This window comes from Paralichthys olivaceus, chromosome 1, assembly GCF_024713975.1.
Source record: "Paralichthys olivaceus isolate ysfri-2021 chromosome 1, ASM2471397v2, whole genome shotgun sequence".
Lineage (NCBI taxonomy): Eukaryota > Metazoa > Chordata > Actinopteri > Pleuronectiformes > Paralichthyidae > Paralichthys > Paralichthys olivaceus.
Window position 1 is genome coordinate 12,078,116 of NC_091093.1, and position 14,880 is coordinate 12,092,995.

A 14,880-nucleotide genomic window follows, 5' to 3' on the forward strand; every position below is an offset into this window, starting at 1 on the left:
AGTATAGCTGTATGATCCTGTTATACATATTTCATACATACACATTTGTGACAAGCTAGTACTTAATTTTAATCGTGATATGTCAACTGTGTTGGCAATAAGACAAAATTAGCTTTGCCAGAAAAACACAACAACAATTTTGTAACAAGCTCTCTGATCTCCTGTCTCCTGTTTTTAATGCTTTTGAGCAAAGGAAATTTCAAAAAAGAGATTAACCCTCTACATGTTAATTGCCACCACATGTCCACTGATACTAGACCTGGTCCATTCCATGCACCGCTCTGTTCAGGGGACGTGAATGTGTGTTTGGACAAGCCACACAGGAAGTATCCTGGATGACGTCTCCCTGAGGTAACAGACAGGATCGAGTGTGACTGAGGCGTGATAACAACAACGTAGAGGAGTGGGGCTCTCATGACACAAGACGCTCCTGCCACCTACTGTTAGTTCAATCACCTTGCCACATTGCCACTGATGAAAGAAAGATAAAGAGAACATCCTTCTCACTTGCTGCAGTATCAAGTCTTTTATTTGACCAGAATGACTGGTTAACCTGTGACAGTGGCAAAGATGTTCAAAGCATTTCTTAGTGTATGAATCATATCTGTTAAAATGAGATAGGATTGTTTGACAGATGATTTGTGTGACACTGAATTTTCAGGCTTTAAATTGGTAATTACAAGCAAGCATAATTGAATACAAAGAGAAAATAAAGAATAGTACAAAAACACGTCAGATTCATAGGTCCATGTCAGTATTAATAAATAATAAATAAATTACAAAATACAGCATGGAAATACAGAACACAATCATCACACTTGACGAGCACAAAGGAATAAAACACAAGCAGATTTGTATTCCTGTGCTTCAAAAGACAAAATAAAATGACGCATAACATTCCTCAGTAGAGAAGGTGGGGACATATTGTTCTTGTTTGCATTCGTCCATCTTGGAAGCTTGAACAAAATTCTGGATACCTCATCATCTGTCACCTGAATATGTTTTTTACATCAGCACAGAAAACTAAAAATTTGCATGCCTACATGTTGGCTTGTGCATACTTTTTACAGCACTGCACACAACCATTATTAATTAAAACTGTGATTAAAGTATTAATTATACTTTTTAAATAAAGTATTTAGCTTAAGTATTAGGGTGAAACAGTGGTTAGTGAGTGGTTACAACTGTCACCTCACAGGTTTGAATCCCGGTGGCAACTATGTTCTTACTGTGCTGAGTTTGCTTGTTCGCCCCGTGTCTGTGTGGGTTTTCTCCAGGTAGTCTGGCACACAGTCCAAAGACATGCAGACTGGGGTTGGGTTTAAATTGTCCATATGTGTGAGTGTGAATATGTTGTTAGTCTTTGTATGTTGGCCCGTCCTACAATGACCTGTTCAGGGTCTACCCCCATAAATGCCCCGTCGTAATTAACTCTGTCCATAAGCTTGTCTTGTTTAATTTGTCTGAGAGGAATAACATCAGACAACGAGACATACCTTAATCCGACTTTTTGCAGTAATGGAACAAATTCTGAGTGGAGTGGGGAAATTACAGAGGAAAAATGCACTGGCACAGCTCTTCATGCTGCACTGTGTCGCTCCGTCATAAAGAGCACTGGCTCACTGGGAGTAATCTCAGCATTGATACCCATGATAAGACACGGCAAATGAGAGAATTGCTAGTCCCCAACTGAAGGGGATTTTGCGTGTATACTTCAGGACTAAGTAATTGCCATTTTATTTAATAGGACATAATGTTGAGTTAATGCAAAGCTCTCAGACCCAGAGACTCGGTCTGTGGCACATTAACCACGCTTGCAGCATTCAGCCTCACATGCAGGCTCATTATGTGGCAACATTTAAGAAAATGCTCCACACAAAAGATCATATTTGCATTTCAGTGATTGTTTGGACAGATTCCGGCAGCAATGGTAACAGGTAGGAGAACGTTCAAGCAGACGTTATTTATAAGATAGTCCTGTGGCACAATCAGTGTGAGCTCATTAAATCAAAGGCGCGTAACTAAAGGGTGAAAACAGAAACAGCGACTGGCAAGTGTGGTTTCTAAGAACCTCCCTCTTACAAGGGTGTCTGTGATTCTGTGACCTCACATCGTTGTGCCTGGCTGACCTCAATTACCATTGTCGTGCCGAGGTAGTTGAGACCATTTAGGCAGATTATATGAAAAGCATCACACGTCCCTAAATGTCACAGACCAGTTGGCATTTGAAAAAAGTTTTATCTTCAGTCCTCCAAAAGTCGCCGGTCGCCGCTGCTCTCGGAGCCATCGCCAAGTTGACTGTCAGTGCTGAGCTAATCAGATAGCTTTTGCTCTGCGTTATTTCCTCCAATTGGAAGATTCAAAGGCTAACCCTGAATTAAATAAGTTGTCTGAGTACTGTATACAGTATAGCCCCAGGACTAAAAGGGGTGAGCTATCCCCATTTTCATCAATTCTTGAAGATACCATGACCTGGATAACTGAGAACCTTCCCTGATGTTTGCAAAACAATCACCAACAAAGAAATGTTGATTCAACTGTTTAGCATGAAGCTCACAGTCACCTCTTGTTAGATCTGGGTGTTAATGGGTGTCTGCAATATCTGCAAAATACCTGTAGGCTATTGACTGGAATCTAGACTTCTAGGGACAATCATATTCAAGAGGTCTGTAACAGCTCCAGTGGATAACAGTAAATTACACCTACAACATATTCATTATATTATAATGGTTCTCACAATATAACACAGTTCAGAAAGGATCAAAACACAAGCCTTTAATGTCATTAGGAGAGCAGAGGATATCACCTCATAAATATTGCCCTTTGCACAAGGGGAGGGGGTTAGTGATGGTGGGGGTTGTGACCTGGATGAATCACTTTATGTTATATTCCAATAGATCCCTTTCACCCCTAAATCTTACACACTGGAGGACTGATGAATAACTGACCCGTGTGTGTGTGTGTGTTCTCGTGCACACAGAACAGATTGCACATACTGTAACTGAAGCAATTTGTTCGAAAATTAGATATATATTATTTCTTAACACAATACCCTCAAGGAATTGAAGTAACTTAAGTCCTTGATTGGTTGTATTGGAGTAGATTTGAGGATTTGTGATTTAAAAAAATAAATTGGCCCACCCAAAAAGACATTTTAATATTTCAAATATAGGTCATTTCCCAATCACTACATTAGTCTGACACGGGCCCTGTTATTATACGTGTGAACCCCTGCTGACGCTTTGTCACAGGAAAACCAAACATCTAAACACAACTCATCATACCAGTCATATGAATGGAAACATAATACATGACTTTTCCACATTCAACATATGTGTTAATAATCCCCACAGGTAAACAAACCAAAACTGGTTGGTGGCTTTCAGGTGTGTGGTGACCAATTATGATATCATTCAAATCCAGTGGAACGCACTTCCTGTAGGAAATTAGATGTGCTCCATGATAAAATAAAGCAGTTAATAATTCGTTGTAATGAAAGCTTGGCACTTGTCAGCAGAGATTTTTTTCTTTTGTGAGTCACATTATGACAGCGTTGCATACAAGAGCGCCCAGATGTTAATTAAAGCTGTAGTGGAAAGTAAACTCATCTACATTCACTTTAGACTCTGTTCTATTTGCAGAAGAGAGTTTACCAACGTTTAAAGGAACCTTTCAAAATGTCGTAAATTATGAATGCAGTGACTGTTGTGGATTGATTTACACTAGCTACCCACTGAGTCATTATATCCACACCACTGATTATAATCTTTGCTTCATCTGACTCACAAGAACAGCAATCAGTATTTTTAAAAGGACACTTATGGCTCAGATGACCATAAGTGATCTGAAGTGGATTGTTGTAACATCATGTCCAGAGAGAATCACCTGATTTATCTCTATAGAGCGTTTATGTGTCTATCAGCTCATCATTTAAAGTTTTACTTAAAAACCATCTTAGTTTCGTCACACATCTCCTCCTCATTGACAATCTCTGTTTCCTTAAAGGTTCAGTCTGTAAGATTTAGGTGAAAGGGGACTATTGGCACAAACTGAATATAAAATAATCCTCATGATGTTTTCACTAGTGTGTTGTGGGAATTATTGTTTTTCTCCTAGAATTGGCCCTTTATATTGAAATACTTTATATTTCCATTGAGGGGGGCCCTTTCTACAGTTATTTACAGTCGTCCAAACAGGACAAACTAAACATCTTTTGAGTTTTTATGACAACTTAAGGCTTCCACAGGTTCTCTGTCATGTTTGGAAGGAGAGGGTGAGGTGAGATATCACCACTATATATCACTAAATTCTACACACTGTACCTTTAAGCTAACTGCTAGCAACAAAACAAGCAATGTTCTCTAATAAAGAGATCACAGCATATAGCAGCCCAAGTCAGATACTTTTTTATAGAAGTAACCTATGTGTAAAGACGTAGGAGTCATTTATATATAAAGATGTTGAAATGACTTATGTATACATATGTAGGGGTTATTTAGAGAGAAAAGAAGTAGAAGTGACTTTTGTATTAAGCTGTAGACATACATGGTTTATGATGAAGAATGGGTAGTTTACGTACAAAGATGTTGAAGTGACTTATGTAAAGAAACGTAGCGGTTATATATATAAAGAAGTAGAAGTAACTTATGCACAAAGACATATGGGTGGCTGATGTAAAAATATGTTAAAGTGATTTATGAATAAAGACGTAGAAGTGATCTATTTCAGTAACGCCACGTCTCTCTCTCTCTCACTCTTTCTCTCTCTCTCTCTCTCTTTCTCTCTCTCTCTCTCTCTCTCTCTCGTATCCTGAGCTGACACCTCAACACAGCGCTCGCGCGGAGGGCGGGACATCCGTTTGAGCGCACCCGGAAGACAGGGATGCGGGGTTTAGCGGTCTGTGTGTGACCGTGCATCCTCCATATGCTCCTTACTTCAGCGGTTTTGGTGTGATTAGCGACGCCGCGTCTCTCTCCCGTGTAACCATGTTATCTTTAGACTTCCTGGACGATGTTCGTCGCATGAATAAGCGGCAGGTAGGACCAGCAGCCTCGCTCCAGTCTGCTCTCACCATGTTGTGTTGTCGGAGCTAATGGGAACTAGCCACCGGGCGCTTTGTATCACGACACTCACACACCAAGTGGTCGTGCACACTGTTGTAAATTCCATGTTGCAGCATCGGAAACACATGGAATGATTGGGTTTCTATAAATAACCCTGACCTCAGTGTAGCTAGCTAGTGTCCTATTCTCCCCACACTATATGGTCATGGTAGTGTGAGCTGCGATCTAACGTCAGATGTGCATTATCTAAAACAAATGCATGTGTCTTTACGTTGGGGCCATTTTGCGCCTGATTGGTCATGGTTGTAGTTCAGTATGCTGTTTATGTTGCGCAGGGCTGCTGCTAACAGAAGTGTTTTTCTCTGCATTGTGCTTGCAGCTCTATTACCAGGTGCTCAACTTCGGTATGATAGTTTCCTCTGCGCTGATGATCTGGAAGGGGCTGATGGTGGTCACAGGCAGCGAGAGTCCCATTGTGGTCGTTCTCAGGTGAGTTCACTGCACATGTTGAGCTTCTGGTTCTTGTGCTGCCTTATTGTGTCTTTGCTAGCCTGAGCTGGTGAGTGGTAGTGTTGTGAGAACTGAAGGAGCTTGGTCACAATATATCCAATCAAATATAATTCATTGTCCCATATGGGAAATTTGTCTTGGGCCAAAGTGCTACAGCAGCTGCAGAAGAGTACATTGCACAACAAACAACAAACCGAACACAAGGACATATCCTTGTGTATGTATAATAATGCTGAATAAATGTGCCCTAAAGACACTAAAAGGATATAACAAGATAAGCAAGATAAAAAACAGAAACTGGCATTAAACCTTAAAAATGTGCAATGGTTATTGAGATACATGAACGCATCAACACGTCTCCTATAGTGTGATACACGTTGGGATGAATGAGAGCTTGAAGCCATTGGTTTTATACATTTTGAATGCCAATTATCACATGTGATGGTCGTCTTTTATTAATACAATAAGTGAAACATAGCTAAATTAGCTTGTATCACACATGTCCACAGAGAGCCGCCACTGAGATATTTTTGTTGCCTGTTCTGTTTAATTGTCGAGGCAGCACATTTTAGTTTTTCTCTTGTAATGGCCCTGGATGGTGAACTTCACGCTCTGTCTGTATTAAAAAGAGAAGCCAACAACCTTGAAGAGTTGCACGTGTCTCTTACACAATCAGGATTAGGTTTGTTTGACTTTCCTGCATCAACACGACTCTTTAACAGATCACACAGTCATACCCAGTTTGGAAATGTACATTTGATGCCCATCTGAAATCAATTCTTTTTAAATTATGTATTTATAATTTCCCCCGCCATGCATTTTAGTTTATATATCTACACACACCATGACAGTTTTACGTGAGTGTGTATTGACAGACATAATAAACAGAAAATACCTTTAAACTACTCAACCATGAAAACCAAAAATTTTGTTAAATAAGATATGTCACTACTTCAAGATCCTCTCATTCATTTCTGTTACTTCAATGTTTTTTTTTAGAATGGGGACAATAAACTCATAACAAGTGTTGATCTATGAATTACTCATTACGGTTAGAATGAGGGAGATGAAACTGCTTTTCACAGGATGTTATGGTTTGTAACATCCTGTCATGTTTTTTTTTTATTCCGTGATCTTGAAGTATTTTTTTTAAATTCAAATGTACATTTAATTTTGTCTGATTTTATTCATTTTGCCTTTACTTTATATACATTATTAAATAAATATAATGCCATTTTAACCACTGGTAGGCAGGGACGTCAAGCGATGTTCTAATGCAGTTTTCTTTTTTGTCCAAAAGTAGCTGTTAATTCATCATTGTGGGTTTGGAAACATTTGATATTGGGCTAAGATTGTGTGTTTCCTATGTCTGTAAAACTAATCTCATGGTTGGCATGGTTGGTTAATCAAAGGTGGACATATAAATATATTGGAATGATCTAAATGTCTCTGAACTATTTTTGCTAATTTGTATTTACCTTTAATTTCAGTGGGAGTATGGAGCCAGCTTTCCACAGAGGAGACCTTTTATTCCTGACCAACCGGGTAGAAGATCCCATCAGAGTTGGAGAGATCGTAGTCTTCAGGATAGAAGGCAGAGAGATCCCAATAGTACACAGAGTACTAAAGATCCATGAAAAGTATGACTGAACTTGTTATTATTGTCCATGATTATCAGTCCCATACGTGTGTATCAAACCAGAGAATACCATTAATGACATTTAAATAAAATACTCAGGGTTGCCTGTGAGATATTTCACAGTAATTATATTACTTCATCCACACAAAGATGTGTACGTATAGGTTGTGGTCTAAAATGATGTTGATACTTCACAGGGAAAATGGAGACATTAAGTTCTTGACCAAAGGCGACAACAATGCAGTGGATGACAGAGGCCTGTACAAGCAGGGCCAACACTGGCTGGAGAAAAAAGATGTGGTGGGACGAGCTAGGGGGTAAGTTCTATATTAGCATATTCAATACAGATAACATATTTTGTAACAAATATAATTAAACTGTTTCAGACTCATAACTGGAAAATTACAATCTAGGGAGTTCAGAGACTATGTATTATATTCTGAAAATCTTTATTTACAACAGTATGTGTTGACACATTAACAGCAGTATTTGTATACTTTAATGGTGTTGACTGATGGTCATGGACTATCTGTCAAGGTCACCTAAAAAAGAAGTAATTTCTCATCTCCTCTGTTTGTGATTCGGGGATTATGGTTGGTTTTATATTTTGCTAGTTCATTTACACTGAACAAGATGTGACTGGAGTAGTTCATCCTCTTTATTGTACTTGTCCTTATGTGTGAGAAGGACGAAAAGGACACTGAGCACTTAAGTGTATATTTGGGAGCCTCAGATTTTCATTTCATTACAGGGGCTGTAGGGCCGGTTTAATTGTTGATTCTCTATCTTCTTCTTTACTTGTTTTATTTGACTACACGTTCAAAAACTACATCTACTTATGTTTTCATGTGTTTGTTGTTTAGCAACATTACGCAGAACAGCTCAACAGGTTTCCTTACATTTTGGTAAAGACCTGGATCAGAATTGGAATTTCAATATTGTGGAATAGGGTGTGCAGATTAAAATAAAAAGCTGGATCTAGTGAATGTAAAGGTGTTATAATAATGCGTTTGGCTGGAGGTATGCTCTCTTCTTAGTGTCACTCTGGTTGCCCATACATTTTCTGTGGCTCAACTTATACATTTATAAACTAATAGTTGCATCTCTGGACTGTTTTCTATGGATTTTAGTTTAATCTTTATTTCTAGTTTTACTGCTTAAACCACTTTAATATCAGCTGTCTGAGATGTCTGGTCTCATATGTTACGCCATTCAATTTTTTTTAACCTTTTAAAAACAATCTTTACATGTATGAGTATCTCAAATCACAACATTGCCTCAAGGGAGTTTACAGTTTACACCCTCCACCTTCGATGCGGAAGAGCAGAATGAAAGGATGGATAAAAAATCAATACATCTCAGGAATTTTGTGGATCTCTTGTGTGAATCGATCACAACAGCAAAATTACAGTATAAAAATATTATAGATCACATATAAAGAAAAATTGATCCAGATAGATATGGAGCAGCTTCCTCATTGCTTGCGTTTCTGTGGAATTTTCATCAACCTTACTATGTTATGTTTCAATGAGATTTCTTGACTGTGATCTTTGTGTCGTCTCCAGGTTTGTGCCATACATTGGGATTGTCACCATCCTCATGAACGACTACCCAAGGTTCAAAGTAAGTCTGAAACAGGATCTGCTTGGCTCTGTAGTGTTAATGTTTTCTGTGTGATTCTAACCTCTCTTTGTTTTGATTTTGCAGTACGCTGTCCTCTTTTTGCTGGGTCTCTTCGTGCTGGTCCATCGGGAGTGAGGAACCCAAACTTCAGGACTCAAGAAGGATAAACTACGTCCAGGAAACCTCAGTCATGCCTTTCAAAACAGAATTTAGTTACAACTTTGTCAAACCCAACTGGCTTTTTTGTACCATTTGTTTGAACATTTTGTAGAATTGTGGATAGGGTGTTTACATTTGAAAAAAAAAAGGAGCCAAGCTTTAAAAATATTTTTGTGAGGGAATGAGGCTAGATTTAGTTTGAAGTTTGAAAAAGTTTGATCTTTATTTGTAAATCCTCAGAATGGGAAACAGCATTCTTAAAGGTGAAATAAGTCTGGTCTTTCCTGTTGAATCGTTTGGAAAAAATGTGTGAAGTATTTTATGAGAACTGAATTTGAATGATAGTAAATATGAAATCTGGTTACCATCCACATTTGATTATTTCTACTCCTTGTCTCCATTTCTCTTGAACTGAAAATGTGTCAAAAGTTGTATTTAATTTATTGTAGCTACATCTTTTTACATTACTTTTGTTAATATACAGAATGAAAATCTTTCAATTTTCACATGTAATTATATTCCATTTCTCTTCTATGAACATTATTGAGGTTCTTTGCAGGATAACTTGTTTTATCCGTTTTTTTCCTGTTGCTCTTTAAAGAAATCGAAAATGAATCTTTACAACAGCAATATATTGTTTTATAGTGAATTTGTAAATCTAATTTATGAGTGGCTATTTAAATATTCCATGAAACCATACACATTGACCGTAGACAGATTAGGGTCAGTTAACAGACGTGTGCCAGGAATAATTTGTTGCTCACGCTCTTTTAAATGAAATGGTGTAAGAGCTAGTTTGATTATTTTCATACACAGAGGTCAGTGGAGAGGGGCTCAGGCTCTGCCTCTCTTTAAGAGGGGTCGACTGGTCATGAGTGCAGACCTCCTATGAGCATTAACCTCTCTATGTTTACATCCTGTGAGCACACTTATGTGTTCCTGCAATCAAGGTGAAATCTACCTGGGCCATTCAACACCAACAGCAGGTAATCACACACTAGTTGATGTGGATTCTTATATGGGTCCACGTGAATCTATTGAGGTTGTTGATCTTTGAGTTTGTGTCGGGGCTCAGTTCTGTTGGATCTCAAGGACCTTCCCTTTTATGGAACTTAAGTGGGGCTTACTACTGCTTTCATTTTCTGCAGCACATTATGCTGCATGGACAAACCTCCTCCACCAAACTTAAATCTTCAAAATCCTCACTACAGTTTGACATCCAAATGCGTTACTAGGGGAATTAGCTTTGCATAGTCAACTTTTCATTTGAGGCCATGGGAGAACAGAGAAAATATAGGCTGTAGTCTCAAGCCACTTAGGCCTGGAATTAATTTCACTCTTTGAGCTGTAAATGAGCTGGACTGAGCCGGTGATGCAAATATCCATCACATCTCTTAGGAAGAGTGCAGTGTTTCATAGAAGCACGGCTGTCTCACTTCATCTAACATGTGAAATTTAGTGAGAATGAAGCCGTGATGGTCAGACACTCTTCTAATTGGACCCGACACTCAAACATGTAGAATGCTCAAATTCACAGGTATGGTGTGTGTGTGTGTGAACGCGAAAGGTTACGAAAAGAGCAAGACGTGAGCTGCAGCTCCTCCTATAAACTTGCAATTTAGCACCCTGAAGTGACACAGAGGCCGTCTGTCTTATCAGCTCTAAATTAGCAGTGAGAATCAGCAGGTTCTTGTCCTCAGAGGACTGATGGTGATCACAGCGGCATGCTGCAACTGGCCAAATGTCATGTTGCTTATTGTGAGCAGCCAGGCCTGGCCCTGAAAGTGGGAGGATGTGGGGGCATGGGCAGGAAATGACTATATGTGTTGCTCTGGAGGGAAGCATTAGCAAGCACCTGTGCCATCATCTGACAGAACAATTTACACCAACAATGCACAGGCTGTGAGAAATTGTTGTTTTTGCTAATTTAAGGTGGTTTTATGGATGGTTGTGTGTTGTGCAATAGTTCATATATTTAGAATGAGCCCCTGGATGTATTGAATGTATCTGAGGAAAATGATACGGATATACTGCTGTATGTGTAGGTACCATCAGGGTTCAGTCATCATCTAAAAATGGAGAAAAATAATTAAACCTCAATGAATTAACCCCAAACTGAATTAAACTCTTGCTGAGGTGTATTGCTGATAATGGTAGAGTAGAGTTTTATGAGCATACATCCCTATCTGTCCATCTTCTATAGAGCTGGAGCTGAATCGTGCTGTGCGTAAAAGACGCACAACCAGAGACTCGCTCTCACGAAACTTGACAACGCCTCGACTGACAACATTTCTGTTTTTTTGCTGCAGGCTGAATAAAAATGACACGCAACGTAAGGAGAGCCCACCCCAGCCAGGAGAGCATGTATAAAAGCATGATGCGACTGAGCAATGCATAACTAACAGGAGGAGACTCTCGGAGAAGGATCAGTTTGCCACTTTACGCGCTGAGATGAGGGGGTTCACGCTGAATAACGTTTGCCAGTGTGGCTTATTTACTTATCTGGTCCTTTTTTCCTTCATGTCTTTTACCGCTGCAGTCAGTTTCGACCTGACTGAGCTTAGGAATAAAGTAGCAAAAATTAAAGTGAATCCAAGAGGCAATCTGTGGGCTACAGGTAAGAACCATCCCACAACCGAATTCACTGTGGAGAACTGTCTTTTATTTGTATTGGATGACATCTCATTTTACATGTTCTCTATATAGGCTACAGGGAGTTCATGTTTACAGTGGCATGTTACATTGATGTGTAACGTGAACTTAATGTGTTGATGCATGTGCCAGGTCACCAAAAAGGTTTTTTTTCCATCCTCACTCCTCACAGAATTCATAGCCACTTCTAATGAGCGTTTTCTCTGACTTGGCAGGACACTTCATGGGGAAGAAGAGCGTGGTGGATGCCCCCCTGATGCCTTCAGCGGAGGGGCGGGATGCGCTGGAAGTCTCCCTCCCGGGGGAGCAGAGCGCGCTCGAGGAGCTTTTCCAAGAGTTTCTGCGGGTGGCGATACAAACGCAGGTGGACACGCAAGAGAGCCGCTCGAAAAACCAGGCGAGTTTCACCAATGTCTAAACTTTTAAAGAGAAAAGATCACAGTAAAACGGACTGAAGAGGTGATTGTGAGTAATTTGATGTGTTATTTTCAGGAGGCGGACTTGTTGATGAAGATTTTAGAAAGCTACATCCAAAGCAGAAAGTGATACAGGAGGAGAAAAGTGTGGCACGCATGAACAACCTGAGCTCCACTGTTAAAATAAATCAGACAACAGAATAAACAGTCTCCTGCTCATCATGATTGTAATTCTCTGTGACTGTATCACTAATACTTCTGCAGCTCATGTGCCATTTGCAATACAATGTAAATGGGATTTATTTTCAATTGATTTTGAAGATTAAGTTTCACATTGTCTCATTGTTCAAGAATATTTATATTGAATAAAAGTATTATTTGCACTGTTGTGACTTTGATCTGTGTTAGATAACTGTCAGGTAGCTTCAAGGAGACATTTATCATTTTATTGTGGGTTTATTCTAATTATCTAGAAAATATTCATGCAGGACAATGGAGAATGCAGAAAACAAAAACCATAAAATGCCACAGCCCAGCTGCCCTTTATATGAGATAGATGGCTCCTTTTATTAATTTTATTCTGGCCTGTCCAAGATATAACCACTGTTTCTCAACAGGGATCCTGCACACAAACTTTACAGCCCTTTTTATAGGTCTAACACCGACAATCAACTAAAATTCAGCCTGATTGTTTGGTTGATAAAAAAAAACAAAACATGCCCAAAGTAACACTTATATAAACACACACGTGGGCAGCTTATATAAATCACACTGTCTGAACTTTTGGACATGAAATCGATATTGTCTTTTCTACTTTTCTTGTCCTTTACATGAAGGGATGATCTGTTCTCTCGATCGATATAGCGGTGAAGTGAGATGGCTCATGCAGCTACATTGCCCCCGGCCAATCTATTGAATCGGTATGTTATACAGCTATTTTAATTTCTGCTCCCACAGTACCTCGTCTGCTGCTTCACATCATTTTGAAGGTAGGGAATGTGGAAATGGTGAGTTGTGTGAGCCAAGGCAGTACTTAATCTATGCAGGTGAAAGAGGTGAGCGTGGTGTAGTGTTGGCATCTGCCTATCAGTGACAATAAAGATAAAATGAAGAAGAAGCTACATCAGTTGTCACTTTAAGCAGCCTGACACAATAGTCCTGCCATAGATCCAAATACCTTTTGAAGGTTATGTTCAATTTATGTTGAACCAGCCTCGGAAAGGTATTGAATTGAGTGGTCATTTTAGGATGTAGTTTTGTGTTACACTAGGGTGTTTCTATAATTTATTCTACTCCTATTGTGAGGAACATGGTCACTTCCAACGAACCAATAATCTTTTTGTCTTTACTGGGAGTTTTGCAGACAAGAATTGGTTTTTGTCTTCTCCATAATCACACATTTTAACCAAATGTCATTTTTGACAAACAGCAGCCTCGAGAACATGGAACGTTTAGGTGCACAACATTGTACATAAGTGAATTAGTAGGCTGGTACAATCACACAAATAAGCCTCCTCAATAGGATAAAGTAAATTTAAGTCACTACAGAAAAGCACTCTTAATTTACATTTAAACCTCTGATGAGAAACTTAAAAACATATTCAGTCATGCTTTTGGTTAAAATGCATGTTCCTTGGTCGTAAACACTTTGTAAGATGGACATTGTATTGTATGTTCATGAATCAGCCACAGTATTTTATTTCTTCTGTCACACAGATACATGTGCCAGTTGAACGCTGAGAGAATTCTCATCATCGGCCACAAAAGCTGTCTCTTAATGATTAATATTAAATATCTACATAATTAACAGCATGTTAATCTGTTGCACAGTGCAGTTCAGTGTGTTGAAACATTAATAATCAATTATCGTGTGTGTATATATGTGCATGTGTGACTGAGTGGATGTAACTGCCCCCTCATGATTTAAAAGTGCAGATCCAAACATGTTGCACAGTGTTAACTGTTTAGGAAGGTGACGTCTCAACACAATTTGAACATGCACGCATCTCCCATGATGTTTGCTTCCTCCCTCCTGGGGGTGATGAGAGATCCAATCTAACATTTCTGTGCGCTCTGTTTACTTTGCATTTTCTCTATTGCTCATTTTAATGCTTTGTTCCTTTATGCGCCGGCTCAGACTTCTCTAATAATCCCTCTTTCTATCGACCTATACACAAATGAGCAACTCTAAATTCACAGGAGCAGATGCTTTGAAAAAGACAGAATCAACTTAAAATCTAAATTTCAAGAGGAAAAATTCTTATCCCTGCCCAGATATGATTTCATTAAAATCCTTCATCATAATCTATTAGCTCATCCTGAATAAATCTCTATCACTGAGGAAGCTAAACATGATCTAGAGAACAATCTGAAGCAACTGTGGTGTTTATGTCAATATCGATAAGGAGCCTACAATATTGAGTGTTAATTTTACAATGAACAATATATAAGAGTCACCAAGAATGGGAAAACATGGAATTTCATATTTAATCCACAGAGTGTCATGAAGAGGACACTGAACTCTCTTTGTTGAAATCACTCAAATTAAGTCAAATAAAAAGCTAATGTGGCGTTGGCACTATATGCTAGTTTGTGTAGTTCAGGTAAGTATGTATAGTAGCGACAGTACATTATATTGCTATTAAATAAGAAAGGCAGTAAAACTAAATAATATATCAGGTTTTTCAATTTATGGAATCTTTCACAAGAAATCGAGAGGCTAATTAAAAGCAAATATAAACAATTATCAGTAATCCTGAAATGGGTAAATGTGACCTCTACTACTGTTTTACCCTTTTTTATCAGTATCAAACAGTTT

At 38.8% G+C, this 14,880-nt stretch overlaps 2 protein-coding genes across 3 annotated transcripts; both read left to right on the forward strand.

The window, feature by feature from the left end:
- Positions 1 to 4,821: 4,821 nt before the first annotated feature.
- Positions 4,822 to 9,365, forward strand: sec11a (SEC11 homolog A, signal peptidase complex subunit). 2 transcript variants are annotated; one of them, XM_020079626.2, is made up of 6 exons: positions 4,822 to 5,036; positions 5,443 to 5,552; positions 7,064 to 7,213; positions 7,410 to 7,529; positions 8,778 to 8,835; positions 8,920 to 9,365. In XM_020079626.2, exons 1-6 carry the CDS (start codon positions 4,986 to 4,988, stop codon positions 8,968 to 8,970), a joined length of 540 nt encoding a protein of 179 aa, XP_019935185.1. In that variant the 5' UTR covers positions 4,822 to 4,985; the 3' UTR covers positions 8,971 to 9,365. The 2 variants fall into 2 exon arrangements, with proteins under 2 accessions (XP_019935185.1, XP_019935186.1); XM_020079627.2 differs by lacking the exon at positions 8,778 to 8,835 and having other exon boundaries at positions 4,839 to 5,036.
- Positions 9,366 to 11,332: 1,967 nt separating this feature from the next.
- On the forward strand, positions 11,333 to 12,445 carry nmbb (neuromedin Bb). The gene is made up of 3 exons (XM_020079885.2): positions 11,333 to 11,611; positions 11,862 to 12,043; positions 12,139 to 12,445. Exons 1-3 carry the CDS (start codon positions 11,446 to 11,448, stop codon positions 12,190 to 12,192), a joined length of 402 nt encoding a protein of 133 aa, XP_019935444.2. The 5' UTR covers positions 11,333 to 11,445; the 3' UTR covers positions 12,193 to 12,445.
- The last annotated feature ends 2,435 nt before the right edge of the window (positions 12,446 to 14,880 follow it).

Bases quoted from the DNA above. Each gene is read 5' to 3' on its own strand.
- sec11a (XM_020079627.2), top strand. From the start codon at position 4,986: ATGTTATCTTTAGACTTCCTGGACGATGTTCGTCGCATGAATAAGCGG. The intron at 5,037-5,442 runs GTAGGACCAGCA...TTGTGCTTGCAG, and splicing joins GTCGCATGAATAAGCGGCAG to CTCTATTACCAGGTGCTCAA. The intron at 5,553-7,063 runs GTGAGTTCACTG...CTTTAATTTCAG, and splicing joins CCCATTGTGGTCGTTCTCAG to TGGGAGTATGGAGCCAGCTT.
- nmbb (XM_020079885.2), top strand. From the start codon at position 11,446: ATGAGGGGGTTCACGCTGAATAACGTTTGCCAGTGTGGCTTATTTACT. The intron at 11,612-11,861 runs GTAAGAACCATC...CTGACTTGGCAG, and splicing joins AGGCAATCTGTGGGCTACAG to GACACTTCATGGGGAAGAAG. The intron at 12,044-12,138 runs GCGAGTTTCACC...TGTTATTTTCAG, and splicing joins AGAGCCGCTCGAAAAACCAG to GAGGCGGACTTGTTGATGAA.